Source organism: Panthera uncia, chromosome D4, assembly GCF_023721935.1.
Source record: "Panthera uncia isolate 11264 chromosome D4, Puncia_PCG_1.0, whole genome shotgun sequence".
NCBI classification, from domain to species: domain Eukaryota; kingdom Metazoa; phylum Chordata; class Mammalia; order Carnivora; family Felidae; genus Panthera; species Panthera uncia.
In genome coordinates this window covers 23678855-23695618 of record NC_064807.1, presented here as the reverse complement: position 1 = coordinate 23695618, position 16764 = coordinate 23678855, and the positions used below count along the sequence as shown (strand labels likewise).

Sequence of the window (16764 nt, the reverse complement as noted above, 5' to 3'; positions counted from 1 at the left end):
TGCTATGGGAGTTGGTGGTTTGCCTACAACTCTTCACAACTTGATTTACAGTAAACCATTGTGGAATATTAAATATTTAGCACTATTACATTTGGAACACCATATGTTTGACAAGATGTCTCATGCCCCATATGCTCTGAGAGTGATGAGGACTGAATCAGTAAATGATGACTATCTTTTGCTATTTTAATGACAAGGGCTCAGAATTTCCATTATTTTAAAAATTTGATGTAGGGAGGGGTAGATTGAATACCAGTCGGTAAAAATCCCCTCCACTTTCCACCATATTGTTCTTCTCAAGAACTCCTATAATCTTAGTTGCCTGAGATTAGGGAAAAGTTACGTGATTATTCCTTTCATTTTACTGATGGAGAAAGCTGGGCTTAGAAGTTTAGAAGTCTTAGAAGGAATAATTCTAGAAGGAAAAAGTAGTACTTGGCTTAAGTCCAGGCATTTTTTTCTTCAATGTAACTTTCTTTCCACTGCTTCTCAGGTGTTTGGGTAACTTCTCTTTGGAAAGCTGAAGTTTTGAAATAGTTGGATTTCATAACTCTGTTTTTCTATGGCTATGGTTTGGGATGTCCATTGTCCTAGATTTCCCTTCTGGCTTTTCCCCTTTCCCAAACCCAGCTAGGGGGAAGTCACCCCCAGTGTTTTAGAACTGAGGAAGTACCCCCTCCCCCACCAGCCCAGTCAGAGGAGGACTCCTTCCAGGACTAGGTTGTAGTGTTGGTTTACGGTCTGCAGGCAGATTGGGCCCAGTGCTTTTGATTTTAACTTCCCTATATCTAAGCATCTGCTTAACCCACCTGCGTCAGTATCATTGACTTTTCTAACTTCAGGGCCATTCCGATTCATCCTCAAAGACCACAAATTCCCTTTAGAAATTGACACCTTTGGGACAATCTCCTCCACCATTCTGTGTTTGGGCATTGTAGGTCATGTGGCCACCGGATATACTTTCTGATTGGATGACCTGGGATATCATAAATGGAAAGACATGCCTTCTTTATGCAGATATAATTACAGCCCTGGCGTTTTTAATGTTGGTAGCCAGAAAGAACTAGTGAACCTATCAATGAGTTTTATTAATAATTAGAAAAGACCTTTTCTACGTTAGGGCAGTTTGCTTTTTCTAGAGGCACCTTTGGGGAGGATCTAGAATAGAATAAAAAAATCCCAATGATTTTAGGTTTCACTCTGGGGATGGTGCCAGGAAGCCAGACAGCATTATGTCCCACCAGCTGCTCCTGCCTTTGAAAGGCTGCTTCCTGCTCTTGGGGATAATTGTCCCACAGATGCTTGTAACTAGGATCAAGAGTGGTACCTAAGATTTAGGGCAGCCCTGCACTGGAGAAGGTTTGTACTGCTGCTTTAGGTCACTGGTCATGAATTTGTCCGATTTTGTTTTTAAAGTCTCAGGGGTGGGGCACCTTGGTGGCTCAGTCGGTTGAGCGTCCAACTTCAGCCCAGGTCATGATCTTGCAGTCTGTGGGTTCGAGCCCCGCATCGGGCTCTGTGCTGACAGCTCGGAGCCCGGAGCCTGTTTCAGATTCTGTGTCTCCCTCTCTCTCTGACCCTCCCCTGTTCATGCTCTGTCTCTCTCTGTCTCAAAAATAAATAAACATTAAAAAAAAATAAAATAAAAAAAAGTCTCAGGGGTATTAAAACTCAAGACCATTTGGATGCCTATTTGGGGAGAAGGTATGAACAAATAACTTGGCTTTATGGGAAAGGACTTAGAGCATTCACGTTACAGGAAACATAGCAGTTATCTTAACAGCTTGAAAACTGGATATTTTGGGGCGCCTGGGTGGCTCAGTCGGTTGAGTGACCGACTTCGGCTCAGATCATGATCTCACAGTCCGTGAGTTCGAGCCCTGCGTTGGGCTCTGTGCTGACAGCTCGGAGCCTGGAGCCTGTTTCAGATTCTGTGTCTCCCTCTCTCTGCCCCTCCCCTGTTCATGCTCTGTCTCTCTCTGTCTCAAAAATAAATAAACGTTAAAAAAAATTAAAAAAAAAAAGAAAACTGGATATTTTGTGTAGTATTTCAATTGTGGCCCAAGGTATTAACTTGACAGATTTGGGGAAATTGTCATATTCCTCCAGCAGAAAGCAGAACTTGGTGTTTAACTAAAATGATTGCTCACAATAGACACTGTCTACACTGGATGTCCTCTCCTAGGAAGGGATGAGGATGCCTGATAAAGACAGGTTGCAATCTGTAAGTCATTTAGGTAACTGGGATGTCATAATTTTAGTAGAGGGAGGAGCAAGCACATGAACTGTTTATCTTGTCTGGGCCAATTGGCAGACACAGGAATAAGTGTGGTGAAAAATGCCATTTTATTCTTATGTGAGTTGGGAAAAACCAGGAGGATATCCAAGGTGACTCAGTCTTCCTCCTTGGTGGTGGGAACCTCCTGGGCTTGGTTCAGAAGAGGGCACAAATCAATTAGGTTGATGAGGTTTAAGTTCCTTCCATTAGAGAAGCTCTCACTGGACTTCCAGAAGGCAAGAACATCAGAGCTGACGGCAAACCAGCAGGTTTGGAAGTTTCAAATAGCTCTAGAGAACATTTTTAAGTCAAGCTGAGAAGAAGACTAGAATGTAACTATGATGTATAACTTGGAGAAATAAAAGCAGTATAGGTTGGGAAATGACGATTTGAGCAGATGTTTATTTCTTCATGTATGCTCAAGAAAATGTCATTTAAAGGTTGAACTGTAATTGTGTTCTGTCCACGGAGAGGAATAATGAGGAGTGCCTTAGCTTGGGCTGCGAGAAGAAAACACCTGCTCATGCACGGCAATTAGTTCTCGCAGTTCTGGAGGCTGGGAAGTCCAAGTTCAAGATGCCAACAGATTTGGTTCCCGGTGAGAACTGTCTTCCTGGCTTGCAGAGTGTTGCCTTTTGCCTGTGTGCACACTTGGGTGGGGGGTGGGGAAAGCATGCAGGTGTTCTTGTCTATCTTCCTAATCTTATAAGGACACTAATCCCATCATGTGGTTCTACCCTCATGACTTCTTCTAAACCTTATTACCTTCAAAGTTACTGCTTCCAAATACTATCTCATTGGGGATTAGAGCTTCAATGTGTGAATTTGGTGGGGGTGGGGAGGACAAACATTCAGTCTACAACAAGGAGTAAGAGTTCTAGTTTTCCACTGCTGTGTAACAAGTCTCCTCAAACACTCAGGGGCTTAAAGGAACACAATTTTATATATGCCAGGATTTGGGGGTTCAGAAATTTGAGCAGGGTTCAACTAGATGTTTCTTCTGTTCCACATGGTGTTGACTGGGCTCAGTCAGTGGTATTCAGCTAGTGGCTGAACTATTCTGGAGGGCAGGGGGCCCAACGTCCTTTCATTCATATGCCTGGAACCTTGATGGGGGTGGCTGGAAGGTGGGGCTTGAGGGCCCCCTCCCTCTGCATGTGGTTTTGGGCTTCTCCACAGAGCCTGTCCATCTGGGTGTTTGAGTTTCTTACAGAGCCCTTTTGAGTTCCAAGTACAGGTAGAGTCACTTACGAAATAAACTGTATGAAGAGGGTTTGGGGAAGAAGTGGTAAGTTTTGGACATGTTGAGTTTGGGATACTGTGAGATGATGAGGTAGAGTTGTTCAGTCTATAGTTGTGAGCCTGGATCTGAAGCTTAATGAAGAGGTTTAGGCCACAGATGGAGATTTTGGAGCATGTGAGGTCTTCATTACCTCAAAACCCTGAGGAGAGACTGCAGAGCTGAGGGAAAAGACTAGAGAATAAGAGGAGAATCTGAAGGCTAAAGAACATCCATTAAAAAAAAAAAAAAAGGATGTCCAGAAGGAGAAGCCAGTAGAGGAGACCAACCAGGAACATTTAGAGCAGAAATAATAGAATGAGGAGAGGGAGACCTTCTGGAAACAAGGGTAGCTGGTCGACTTAATATAAGGAGAATGGGCTCCAGTGTTAAACATCAAGAAGGAAGGAGTAGGGGAGACATTACTGCTCAAGATCTAAGAGCTTTTATACCAGGAAGGCCGGGTTAAGTCCTGACTCTGCCTTTTGCTGATTGTATGACTTTAAGCAGCCTCTTTAACCTATGCTCAATTTCTTTATCTGTAAGACGGGGACACTAATGGTACCTATGCCACAGGGCTGTTATTTAAGTGCATTAGTCCATGTTACCAACATATAACAGATCTTTTACTACATGCTTTAAAGAGTTTGAAAGCTTCGTGTGTTTGGCAGCTAGAAGATTTTTTTTTTAATTTTATTTTTTGAGAGAGAGAGCATGAGTGGGGGTGGGCAGAAAGAGAGGGAGACAGAGGATCTGTAGCAGGCTCTGCGCTGACAGCAGCAAGCCCTAAGTGGGGCTCAAACTCATGACCCACGAGATTATGGCCTGAGCTGAAGTCACTCAACTGGCCACCCAGGTGCCCCTCTCCTTTTTCTTTCTTTTTTTTTTTTTTTAAAGTTTTAATTTATTTTTGAGAGAGAGAGAGACAGCATGAGCAGAGGAGGGGCAGAAAGAGGGGGAGACACAGAATCTGAAGTGGGCTCCAGGCTCTGAGCTGTCAGCACAGAGCCTGACACGGGGCTCAAACTCATGGAGTGTGAGATCATGACCTGAGCTGAAGTCAGACACTCAACCGACTGAGCCACCCAGCGCCTCTGGCAGCTAGAAGATCTTTGACCTTAGACCAGTTTGATGACGATGTGAAATGTCTACGGCTAGACAGCAAGTGTTACGTGGTGACGAATTCCACTGCTTGAAGGAACCCCATCGTTTCTTCTATAATTGCATTTTGGTGTCTTAGTGTACTTTAAAATAAACAGCAGTTTGTGTTAATGTTAAACAGTTGATATTTTTACAACCTCTGTTGCATTTTCAGAGTACTACTGTTTTTTCCTTGAAGTATACATTAAGGATTTCTTGGATGTAGAGCAGGGCTTGGCACACAAGGGTCAGGATGGCCCCCATTTGTTTAGTAAATTTTTATGGGGACACAGCTATTTCTATTCATTTATGTATTGTTTATGGCTGCTTTTGTGTTCTGATGACAGAGTTGAGTAGTCCTGACAGACCATATGGGCCACAAAACCTAAAATATTTATGCTTTCTAGTCCTTTATGAAAAGAAAATGGTGCTGGTGCTTTCTTAGGCTTGCTGTTTCCACCTCTGTTTCCCATGGTGTTTCTTCTCCCAGCTGTTACTTCTATTTTGCTCATCCCTGAGAACCCAGAATGCAAGAGCAGTTATGGTTGAAGAAATACATTACACTGAAGCAGTGAAGGTTTTCTTGCGTAGGTTGATTTCCAGAAGGACAACAACTCATGAGTGTGCCTGGTCTATAGACATTTTTGCTGTTGTTGGCATTGTGTTGTAGATTTCACTGAAACTGGAGTGGAAACCATTGGTTACCGGTAGCTAAATAGCTAGGGGCTAGCTTTAACTGGGCCATCCAGAACACTGTTGAGGTTGAGTGCATTCAGATGGCATTCTTTTTCCCCCTGCAGAGGCCAGAGGGTCTAGAAATGGCATAAATTGGCTAGATAATGCAGGGAGACTGAGTTACTCTAGGGCTTTGTCCAGGTGAGATGTGAGAATCAGGCCATCTTTTCAGGGCTGTGATGGGAATTGGTCAGATTTTGAATCTGGTTACTCCTGAGGGGAAAGACAATCTCCTGTTTGGGAGATTCATTCATTCTTATTTAAAGCCCCATTGGTTATTTAACACATTTCTCTGGGCTATGGATTATTCTGGTTTAGGGCATCAAGGGTTTTGAGAAAGATAACAGAGAGGTGTGTAATTTATTCTGTGAATCAATTTCAACAGAAGCCCAACATTTGAAGATAACCAAGTGTGTTATATTGTTTACCTTTGGGAGTTCTGTTTTTTTTCCCCCTGGCTTAGCAGCTACCAAATTAAAAATCAATCTACTTAGTCACAAATCACCACCTCACACCCACCTTCCCTCCCCGCCCCCCAACTTCTCCTAAAGAAGCCAAAATTGGAAAGTATAAAAGAAATGCACCACTTCTATGATGGGGTAGAGAAAAATGATCTCTTAGGGCTAAGTGCAGCTGGGCCTTGCAAAATTAAAGAGATAACATTTATTGGCAATAATCTCATCCTTCAGGTTCATAGAATATGGAATGTGAGAACTGAAGGAATCTTAGGGTTCCTGGAATCTGTCCCCCCTCCAAGACCACAGAGAAGGGAATGGGGACAGAGAAGGGTTATTCAGCACTCTGCTTTTCACCCCTTTTGTGAGGCTTCCTTTGACTTTTCTTTGCATCAAGCTGCTATCAATCAAAATAAATTTGTTCTAAGAGGTGGCTTCAAATGTGGTCAGGCTGGATTGTCGAGACTGAAACCTTTGTCAAACTGGGACCTCTCTTGGGGGATATACAGGTTACTGGGGTTCCAGCCTGAGGCAAAAGGAATAAAACCTTCAAAGGAAGAATTTTAAATACCATGGTGGGAGGGCAGTTTTGGGCAGGGAGTTAGGGAAGCTGTGTTGCCTCTGGATCCCAGAAGCGGATCCTGAGATAAAAATTCCAGTTTTGTTAGGCATTGTTCCCAGGAAGAAAGACTTGTAGGAGATTGGAGGGATTGGCACAGGGAAGGGAAGGAGGTCCCACAAGTGTGTGGTGTTGAGCAAAGTCGTGTGGCATGTAACTTGGGCTGAAAGCCAAACAGGAGCTCTGGAAGAGTGGTAGGTTATGCCTTAGGGTTGTCCTGACCAAGGGGTGAAGGAGCAGAGGTATTTATCTTGGATACCAGTCACTTCTTAACCTGTCAGTTAACAGATGAGTGGGGAGGCTCGTTCTTCACCCTGCATTGGATTCCAGTAACCTGAAGGCAGCCTTCCTAAAAAGGGTCAGGGTGCTATATAACCAAGGAGAAAATGGCATCGAGGGGATCTGAGCAGAGCGCTGGTGTTATCTCTGCAGATAAATTCCTGATACCTTCAGATCACACTGAGGGAACGCATCCTCCGATTGCTCTTACTTCTTAAGCTCCTTAGGTAGAATTAATAGTTGGGTCTTAGCCTCTTTAGTCTTTGGAATTCTTATTCTAAGGGAGAGTTCAAGAACTGAAGTTTTCAACTATTGTAAACTAGCCACAAATTCAGAGATTTGGCTGGCAGGCTTTTCTTTCTACCTCTCTTAGGGAACTTCAGTTTTCAGCAAGGAAACAGACTTAAAAAACAAAAACAAAAACTAGCATATATCCCAAGTGGCAATTGAAAGGAAGATAGAATGTTCTGAGCCTTATTTCTAATTACCAAGCACACAGCATCATGGTTACTTTCTCACAGGTGTGTGATCCACCTGTACATATAGTAACAGCGGGAGTTGTTGGTGTGGTCTAGACTCAGCTTCATTGCCCAACTCTAAAAGGAAGAAGGAAAAAAGGTAGGAGAATTACCCTTCAAGTAGAGCAAGCGGCAGTTGGGGAGGGAGTGTGGGAGGAAGAGAGTAGCCGAGGTGGGCTCACCAGAGAGGGGCCGTTGCACCAACTTGGGAGTGTCTCTGAGTGAACTCACAGAAGATGAGAACAGCCGGTGTTTCCTGAGCCTTCACTATGCTCCAAGTTCTGTTCTCAGAACTTCTTAATGAATTAACCTGCTTCAACCTCATGATGCTGCTGTAAGGGAAGAAACAGAGGAAGTGGCCAGGCTGGGATTTGAACCCAGGCTGGCTCCTGAGCTGGACCAATGCTGGGGGCTCAGCTGGACCTGGCATCTGCCTGTTGTGGATGAAATTGTTCTTCTTGAGTCTAAATTACATAGAATCCACCTTTAACCTCTGAGTAGAGCTTAGCTTCCTTTTTAAAAAATTGACTTTTAATTATTCATGTAATGCATGAATACATGTAAAAAGTATGTTAAAACATCAGATAAAACAGAAGTCATGGTTTCTTTTGAGCAACACCCCTAAATTCCTGTTACTTCCCTGTTACCCAACCTCACTGGTATCAGTTTAGTGTGTATCATTTCAGGTCTTTAAAAATACATAGAGATGCTTATTATGTATTCTTTGGAAATATATGGTAGTTTAGTGTAGCTTTTACTTGGAAAACACATCAATTCTATGATACCAATAGTTCAGAGGTTCTCAAACATTGTTGATTTATGGCTGTGTCAGTATTTTAGTAATTATTTCACAGTGCCCTTGGTAAAAAGAATGTCTGACAGTGCTATCTGATAAGAGCGAGAGCCAACCAATTTAGTATTTATGTGCTAACAACTTAGTGCCATTTAAAATGTGACATACATGAAAATAGTATTTTCAGTTCATTCTTAACCACAATTACTTACTAACAGGATGTGTGTACCTGTTGGGCGCCCCATGGCTCCTCAGACTCTGGGATCGGATCCAATATTACCACGTTCATTGCCTCTCTCACACCTATTTTAGCACGGTACTTGCTTTTTATCACAGAAATCGCTAAAAACCCAGCTTTTCAAAAAGTATGATATCAAAAGGAATGTAGCATGATCTAATGTTGGAACCGGGAACTTCCTTGAGCTTATAGTTGGCACCCTGGGTGTCTGACAGATGTCTAGAATGGCTGCTTTTCCCTGGAGTGTTTCAGTGTAGGAATTGGGACTGTGGCCATAGTTCTGAATTCAGTGTTTGCATCTTGCAGCGTGCTTTAGAGATCTAACCATGTTAACACATAAAGATCTACCTCCTATAAAACACTGCAGAATCCGGAATATGAACAGATTACGATTTGCTTACCATTTTCCTGATGATGGCCATTAACATTCTAATACTTTATAATTGTAGTATTATAATTATGCAGTGAGAATCCTTGTTATGTTCCTCTATGTTCACATGGACAAATTGCGGGATAAAGAAATTGCTGGGCCATAGGCCAGTCAGATATTTAGATTTTAAGAAATACTAGAGATTGACCCTTTCTGAAGAAATGATTTCCTATAATCCCTTGACACATGACTACTGCTGGCTTATTTTTCTTAGGGCTCTACACCCCATGACTGTACTGTTGCATAAGGATCATTGTCCTGGAAGAATATTTAGTGGTCACACTGTAGACATAGGTAATTAAGACACACAAGGTTTGGGGTGCCTGGGTGGCTCAGTCAGTTAAGTGTCCTCCTTTGGCTTGGGTCATGATCTCACAGCTCATGGGTCTGAGCCCTGACAGCTCAGAGCCTGGAGCCTTCTTTGGATTCTGTGTCTCCCTCTGTCTCTGCCCTCCCCCACTCATTCTCTCTCTCTGTCTCTCTGTCTCTCTCTCTCTCTCAAAAGCAAATATTAAAAAAAAAACAAGATACACAAGGTTTGAGAGGCAAGCATGGGGTGTGAATAGGCCAAGAGGAGAAGGAAGGTCAGAACCCATCAGAAACTTCAGGGTGTATTTTGTAGGACAATGAGGAGGCCAGTTAATTTTGAGTAAATTTATTTCAGGGCACGGATGGCAAATACCTTGCAGATGTACCTTAAATATTCCCTACCCCTCCATGGCAGAGATAGCCAATCCATCATGGCACTCATTCTCACTGAGCCTTGAAACCCTCTTTGCAGCCCTGGGAGATTGCCATTGACTAACTAGTATGGGCACATAAAGTGAAATGTACCTGTCCTCCCTGGAGGCAGAGAGGAAGAAGAGCGGCAGGTTGAAGTTTGGCAGAGAAGAGCTAAGGAGTTCACAGGATGCCAAGCAAGGAGAATTCAGAAAGCGTACTTCAGTCTTTGTGACTGGTGATTCTCCTCTGTGAAACAATAGCAGTAGGTATTGATCTCCGTAGGTATTTTTCTTGCCTTAGTTCTAAATTACCCTATTTATTTCTAGAAAATAATTTAATCGTCAGAAGCCCCTTTTATTATTCTCCTCCATGGGATGTGGTCTACCAATTAAACTGTACTTAAGTATCCTCAGGATCCACAAACAAGCATTTATTGATATTTTTCATCTGCCAGGCACTGTGTAAATGTCTTATGTTTATTCACTTTTTATTAACTTCTAAAATCCTTGCAACAACACTACAAGGTAGGTACTATTGCTATTCCCGTATTATAGTTGTGGAAACTGAGAGAGAGGTAAAACACTTCGGGCCACTTACTAGCTGTATAACTTTGTGCGATCAATATATTTCCCACTGTTCATTTATAACTGTGTAAATGCCAAGCGTCACTTCTGATTAGAAACAGGTAACCAAGGGGCGCCTGGGTGGCTCAGTAGGTCGATCGTCCAACTTCGGCTCAGGTCACGATCTCACGGTTCGTGGTTTTGAGTCCCGCATCGTGTTCTGTGCTGACAGCTCAGAGCCTGGAGCCTGCTTCGGGTTCTGTGCCTCCCACTCTCTCTGCCCTTCCCCAACCCATGCTGTTTCTCAATCTCTCTCTCTCTCTCTCTCTCTCTCTCTCTCTCTCTTTCTCTCAAAAATAAACATTAAAAAAATTAAAATAAGAAAAAGAAACACATAACCAAAAGTAGAATGGTGGTTTCCAGGGGCCTGGAGAGAGGGGACTGGGGACTGACTGTTTCCTAGGACTAGAGTTTCAGTTCTACAAGATGAAAGCGCTCTAGAGGTGGGTGGTGGTGGTTTCCCATCATTATGAATGTATTTAATACCCCTGAACTGTACCCTTGAAAATAGTTAGGATGGTGAATTTGATGTGTATTTTACCACAATTTAAAAAAATGAAAAAAGGAGATAAACAGCGTTCTCAAGATGAACTGATAGAGTTTTGATCAGAAGCAAAGAAACTTGCTCTTTCAGTTTGTGCGATACGTCAGAGGTAAAGGCACGGTTTTCTGTGCCTTTCTCTTCACGATGCTGACGTAGTTAAAAGACCCCTAGTCTTGTTTTTGAAGGTTGCAGAGCTCTGACACCCTGGATTGGAAACTATTGATTTGACTGCTCAATTTTTCAGCTCCTGGGGAAAGAAGTGATGTTTGTTGAGGAGACTAATATGTTTTAGAGCAAACTGATCTGTTGGGAGGCAGAATGGCCAAGGTTAAGGGCCTGTGCTCTGGAATCCCGCTGCGCACTGCCTCACCATTTGTTCTCTGGGTGACCTTAGGCTAGTTGTTTAATATTCTGAGCTCCCTGATTTCGCATCTGTAAATGGGGTGGTAATGATGACCCATGGAATTGCTTAGAGTAACACCTGATATTTAGGAAGCCCTCAACCAACGCTAGTGCTTATTAAACTTCATGGTTGTGCATGGATATCAAACGGTAGGGACAATACAGAACTTTGAGGCTTGCTGGATGGCACAAATGGGGTGTAAGCCTCAACTCATGGTGAGCATCCTCTTTTGTCTCTAGTATTGAGCGTGGGGGATGCCCGGTGAGTGTGGGCTCTCTGATCTCCCGGTGGATACCAGTGGCACTCCTCATAGTGTCTTTATAAACTGCAGGTGTACAGAGTGACGCTTCTTGACATTTCCCAAGTGGCTTCAGGGACACCCTGGTTAGTGATCTCAAAAGTCGCCTGGCTCTTAGCATGTTGAAGTGACCTCCACACGTGGTGTGGAATGAGCCAGCCACTGGGCCCAGCATGGTATCGGCTTTGAATGCCTGTCACTAACACCATTCTGAGCTACCCAAGTCTTTGGGCATCTTTGTTTTGTGGTACAGTTGGTTTTTCTTCTGGATGATCTCAGGCCTTTGAAGTTAGATATTTAAAGTCCTCTGTTCCTCCCTACTATAAAGGGACAATTGCCTCTGTGTGACGGGGCTAATGCTGGCTTGGCCCACTGTTCACCTGAACAGAGGCTACCAGGCAGGGGAGCAGGGTGCTGAAACTGTCTTGGACTGTGACTCTTTGAGGTCATGGATGTCAAAGTCTTCAGCCATCTGTGACTTGCCCAGAGCAATGGAACTGTATCACCTAGGAGTCCACTGGAGCCGTGAGAATATCCCATTGAAGTGCATGTTCTCTCCCTTGTTCTTCTCTCTTAGCAACTGTGTGACTCATACACTACTCAGAAAGTACTAATTCTCTGTAATTTATACCCTTGCCTGTTGTATTCTTCTTGCAGAATTGTTTGTATTGATCTTCAGAAGGCAGAACCTTGAGGAATATCTATGGGAACCAAGACTGTACTTTGGAAAAAGACTATCTGTATTAAATTTCTTTTAGTTATTAAGTATGTGTCATGTGTATGGTTCAGCCGTTTGACCCATGATCTCTGCTTTTTTCTTCCTAGCACTGGCTTGAACCTAACAAGTCCATCTCCAAGCAAATGAAATGTAAGTGTCAATCTGTGGTTTCACTTTTGCTATGAAATGTCCAAAGAGAGGTCCTGTCTCTTAACAAAGTTTCTCCTGCCAGGGAAGAAATGGATGGAGGGAAATGAACATGTGTGGGTGGGGGCTTCTCTCTCTTAGTGGGTGCTGTGTAACTTCTCTTATTTTCTGGCCTTTGCCTTCCTTGAAGTCACTATCACCTTACCTTCATATTTCATATTTGAACAGGAACGTTGGAATTAGATGACTAAGTATCTGTTCAACATAATCACCAGGTACCTGGTTCCTTTGGATTGTGGAGGTTGCTAGTAGGTGGTTCAGGATGGGAGGTGCAGTCTTGGGGGGATAAGGAAAACAGGTGTATTTTGAAACTAGAATCTTGCCAGTAACTTTATTGAAGATTGTATTATTCTTTTGTACTCCTCAAACTCCATACAATAATTTTCCCCCTTAGTAATTGTTTTCAAGCCCTCATGATGTTCTGAACTGCCTTTTTTTTTTTTTTTTTTTTTTTTTTTGGTGGGGGGAAACAGAGGGAAGTTGCCTTGGGAAACGTCTTTCTAACGTCTTTCTAGAACATCTGGTCATCTACTTTGGGCATTGTGAAGAGGGTGTTGACTAGATCCTAGATGGCATGGTGTTTTGTCCTGGTCATCTGTGCCAGGCTGTAGGCAACCTGCTTTTATTTATGGCTCGGAGGAGGGCTTCTGAAATGCATTTCAGAAATTCATTGCCTGCCCTGAAATCCATTTATCCCTCCATGTCAACTTTCCCACGGCTCTGAAATGTAGGCGATAAATCAGTTTCTCAACAGAAATCAGTTTAGTGCATATTATGTCATTTATCATTATTCAGGGGATTCTTTCCTTTTTCAAATATGAAGAAATTATTCTGGGCAGGCCTTTTAAGTGGAAGAAGGAAGAAACCAAACACGGATGGCAAACTAGCCACTAATACATTTATTGCTTAACCCTCTTTCCCCACCTCCCCCCTTCCTCCCTCTCTTGTTCCCTTCCCCCCCATCCCTCCTTCTTTTTATCCCTTCCCATTCTTCTTCCTTCCCTCCCCTATGTCTCAGGAGCAAACAAACTCTGGATCAATGCAAGAAGGACAACTAAGTTGTTCTGTGGCAGGCTAATGCCCATGGCTGCTGGGAGCCATGGCTGTTGCAGGGAGCTGGCAGTAAAGATGTATGAGGTGAAAACAAGGGCAGCAGTGGACATGTGAAGTCCAGAGAGGTCAGTGCGTTGGGGTGTAACTGGAATAGAATTGGGTCAGGCATCCAAGAAGAAATAGCAGGACAGTTATCAGGAGGCTCCATATAGAATGATATGCAGGATAATAAGAGTGAATAGCATGTCCAAAAAAATTGCTGATGCCTAGCTTTTATCCCTTGGCTACTAAGTTTCGATATTTTTGTTTATGTATGTAAACGTGTTTAGACAATTTTTCAGTAAACTTATTTTCATATTTAATGATTCTTTGACTTTGGTTCTTCAATGTCATGCAATATTTTCCTTAGGCTACACACAGTTTAAAAATATAAATATCTTTAAAGTCGGATGTATTTCAGTACTTAGAAGAAAAAAAAAACCTTGTAATTTGTAAAGAATTTGCTGCTTAAGAGCTTTGTTCCCATGCTAAGTAAACCTGAACAACCAACTGGAAATGTATAATGTTTGGTAAAAATGTTTTAAAGATTGACATTTGACTACTGGGTAATGTCAGTCTAATGACAAATGAAATCTGAATCTGGATAAAAGCTGTGTAAAATTCAATTTCCAAACCAGATGGGGTGACTCACTAGCTCTAGGAAGTGGTAAAGGTCTTGTCCATCACCCAGTCTATTGTATTTTTGAGGACATTACTGAACAAGAAATTATGTAATTTTCCCAAGATCACAAATCTAGTTTTGTTGTTGTTGATGATGGTGTCTTTTAGTATCAAGAATTTCTTTATTCTTATATGTATATCCTGGAAACATTAACTTTAAATTAGAAAAAAATTTAAAATAGGGCTTGTATATTGTTAACCCAGAGAAACTGGGTTCAACTCCTGGAACTCATCGAAAAAGGATGTATCTGGTTGCAGAACTCCAGGCAACTTCCTTCTTGGGTATCCTTTTATACTTTGACTGCTTTTCAGAAGCCATTGAGGACAAAATTTCTTGGAGGAATGGTTTGATGGTAGACTTTCAGGTTCTTTTCCCTGACCCTATTGAGATACCTTTACCTATGGGTGTTTCTAGGAATGGTGTTTCCCAGGGTTGGCTGAGGTCAGCTACCCTGATTAACAAACTCTCTACAAAGGCATTATTATTTCTTACTAGTATTTTTTAAAACTTTATTTTTATTTTACTTTTTATTTAAAGGTTTTCAATTTTAATGAGATATAATTGACATGTAACATTGTATAAGTTTAAGATGTGTAACATAATGATTTGATATATGTATATGGTGCAAAATGATTACCATGGTAAGATTAGTTAATATCCATTACCTCACATAGATATCCACACCTCATGTATTAAAATAGGTTTTAAATGTCCATGCTTTTTCTTAGTTCAAAATAATTTAAAATTAAAACTCAAACTATTTCCTTTCTCTTCCCCCTTGTATCTCCAAGCCCACTCTGAAGAAATAACTGTTAACAATATTTTGTATATCCTTCTGGGATTTCTTATGTATATATAAACTTCCCCAATGTATGTGAGACCTTTTATAAACAAAAAATGAGATCAATCTGTAAACATTTTTCTTCATGTTATTATTTTTTAGTAATTTTAGAGGGTTTTTTTGTGGTTTTTTTGTTTTTTTGTTTTTGTTTTTTTTAGTATCAGTGATTGATGACTGGCTTCATTTTAAAAATGGCTGACAATTACATGAATGTATAATTAATAGACATCAAAATATTTTCTAATATTTTGCTATTATACATTATGCTACAATAAACATTCTTGTATGTACTTTCTTGAATCTTATGCAAGTACATCTGTATTAGAAATTCCTTTTAGAAATGAAATTGTTGGATTAAAAGTTATACATATTTTTCATTTCCTTAGTGATAAATATCCATTTAAAGACCTTATAGTAAGTTATTCCCAACAATGTTACATGACAGTGCTTGTTTCCCCCGAATCTTGTTGAAAATAGGCAGAATCAAACTTATTTTTATGTTGACTCCAAATATTAAGGAAGAGAAATATTTAATTGAGAGAATAGTTAGTTGGACAGCTCCTTAGTTTGGTATACATTTTAAAGTGGAAAAACTTCTTAAACCAAAGTCTTTTTTCTCCTCTGAACTTAAATTTTACTTTTTAAATGAACATAAGGTAAAATTGACCTAATTTTGGTGTATAGTTCTATAAATTTTAACATACAGGTTTGTATAATCTCCAGTACAGTCAGGGTAGAGACTCTATCCATCACCCTCAAAACCTCCCTTGTCCTCTCCTTTTGTAGTCACACACCTCCTCCCCTAACCACTAGCAACCCCTGATTTGTTCTGTCAGTATAGTTTGTGTCCTTTGAGAATGTCATATAAATAGAATCCTAAAGCATGCAATCCTTTGAGACTGGCTTCTTGAATCAGCATTAATTACTCGGAGAATCAGCCAAGTTGCTTTGTTTGTGGATACATGAAACAAAATTAATTTAAAAAATTGGTCTTTGTAAATATCAAGAAAGTGATGAGCCTCTAGCAAGACTGATAAAGAAAAAAAAAAAAATAGAAGACACAAGTTACCAATACCAGGAATGAAAGAGAGGCTATCACTACAGACCCCACAGAACAACTCTGGGCATTTAAGTTTGGCAGCTTAGATGAAATGGGCTCATTCTTCAAATACCAGGAATTACCAAAACTCACCCAATATGAAATACATAACTTGAGAATTTTTGTAATTATCAAAGAAAGTAGGTTAAAAAACTTCCAGACAAGAAAATCTCCAACCCATTTGCTATTGCTCTGTTGCTGCCAGAGCCCCCTTTGCCTTAACTAGGAGCTTCTCTTGGAGCTTTCACCATCCATGGTGGTGCCCTTCCAGTATCTCAGAGATCTCTCCAGGGGATACCATAGGAAAAGACTGTGGAGAATCCAACACCAGTTCAGTGGTCCTTTGAATTCTTGTTGTCTTTTCCACTCTACCTACTATTATTTACTTTCCAGTGTCCTTAGGTAGCTGCTGTACACATTCTGTCCAGGTTTTATAGCTGCATTCAGTGGAAGAGACAGGGTAGGGTGCAATGAATCAGTACTTCCTGGAACTGGAACCTTCAGATCAAACTTTTTATTGTTCCTTGTTGACTAGGTCAAAATGAAGGTAGGCTACATAATTTGGGCAGTATTAAGGGGAATATCTTCTTCACTTCCCTATTCCATCATTGCATGTCCATAAGTTCAAATGTGGACTGTGCTTTGATCTTTTTCTTTCCAGAGTATTCAGATAGTGGGTTGTCTGCAGATTAAGTGTTAAATGAAATGGCATATTTTGGATGTTTGGTTTTCAGAGTCTTTCTTTCCCATGTAGGAATAGTGAATGTTCT

The 16764-nt window shown here is 41.3% G+C and overlaps 1 protein-coding gene across 2 annotated transcripts in view; it reads left to right on the top strand.

Annotated features, from left to right (window-relative positions):
- Positions 1–16764, top strand: part of FRMD3 (FERM domain containing 3) — a 320391-nt gene that overhangs the window by 167972 nt on the left and 135655 nt on the right. For both annotated transcript variants that reach the window (XM_049649220.1, XM_049649142.1), the window contains exon 3: positions 12181–12223. In XM_049649220.1, coding sequence (XP_049505177.1) covers positions 12181–12223 — 43 coding nt within the window. The remainder of the gene's footprint in view (positions 1–12180; positions 12224–16764) is intronic.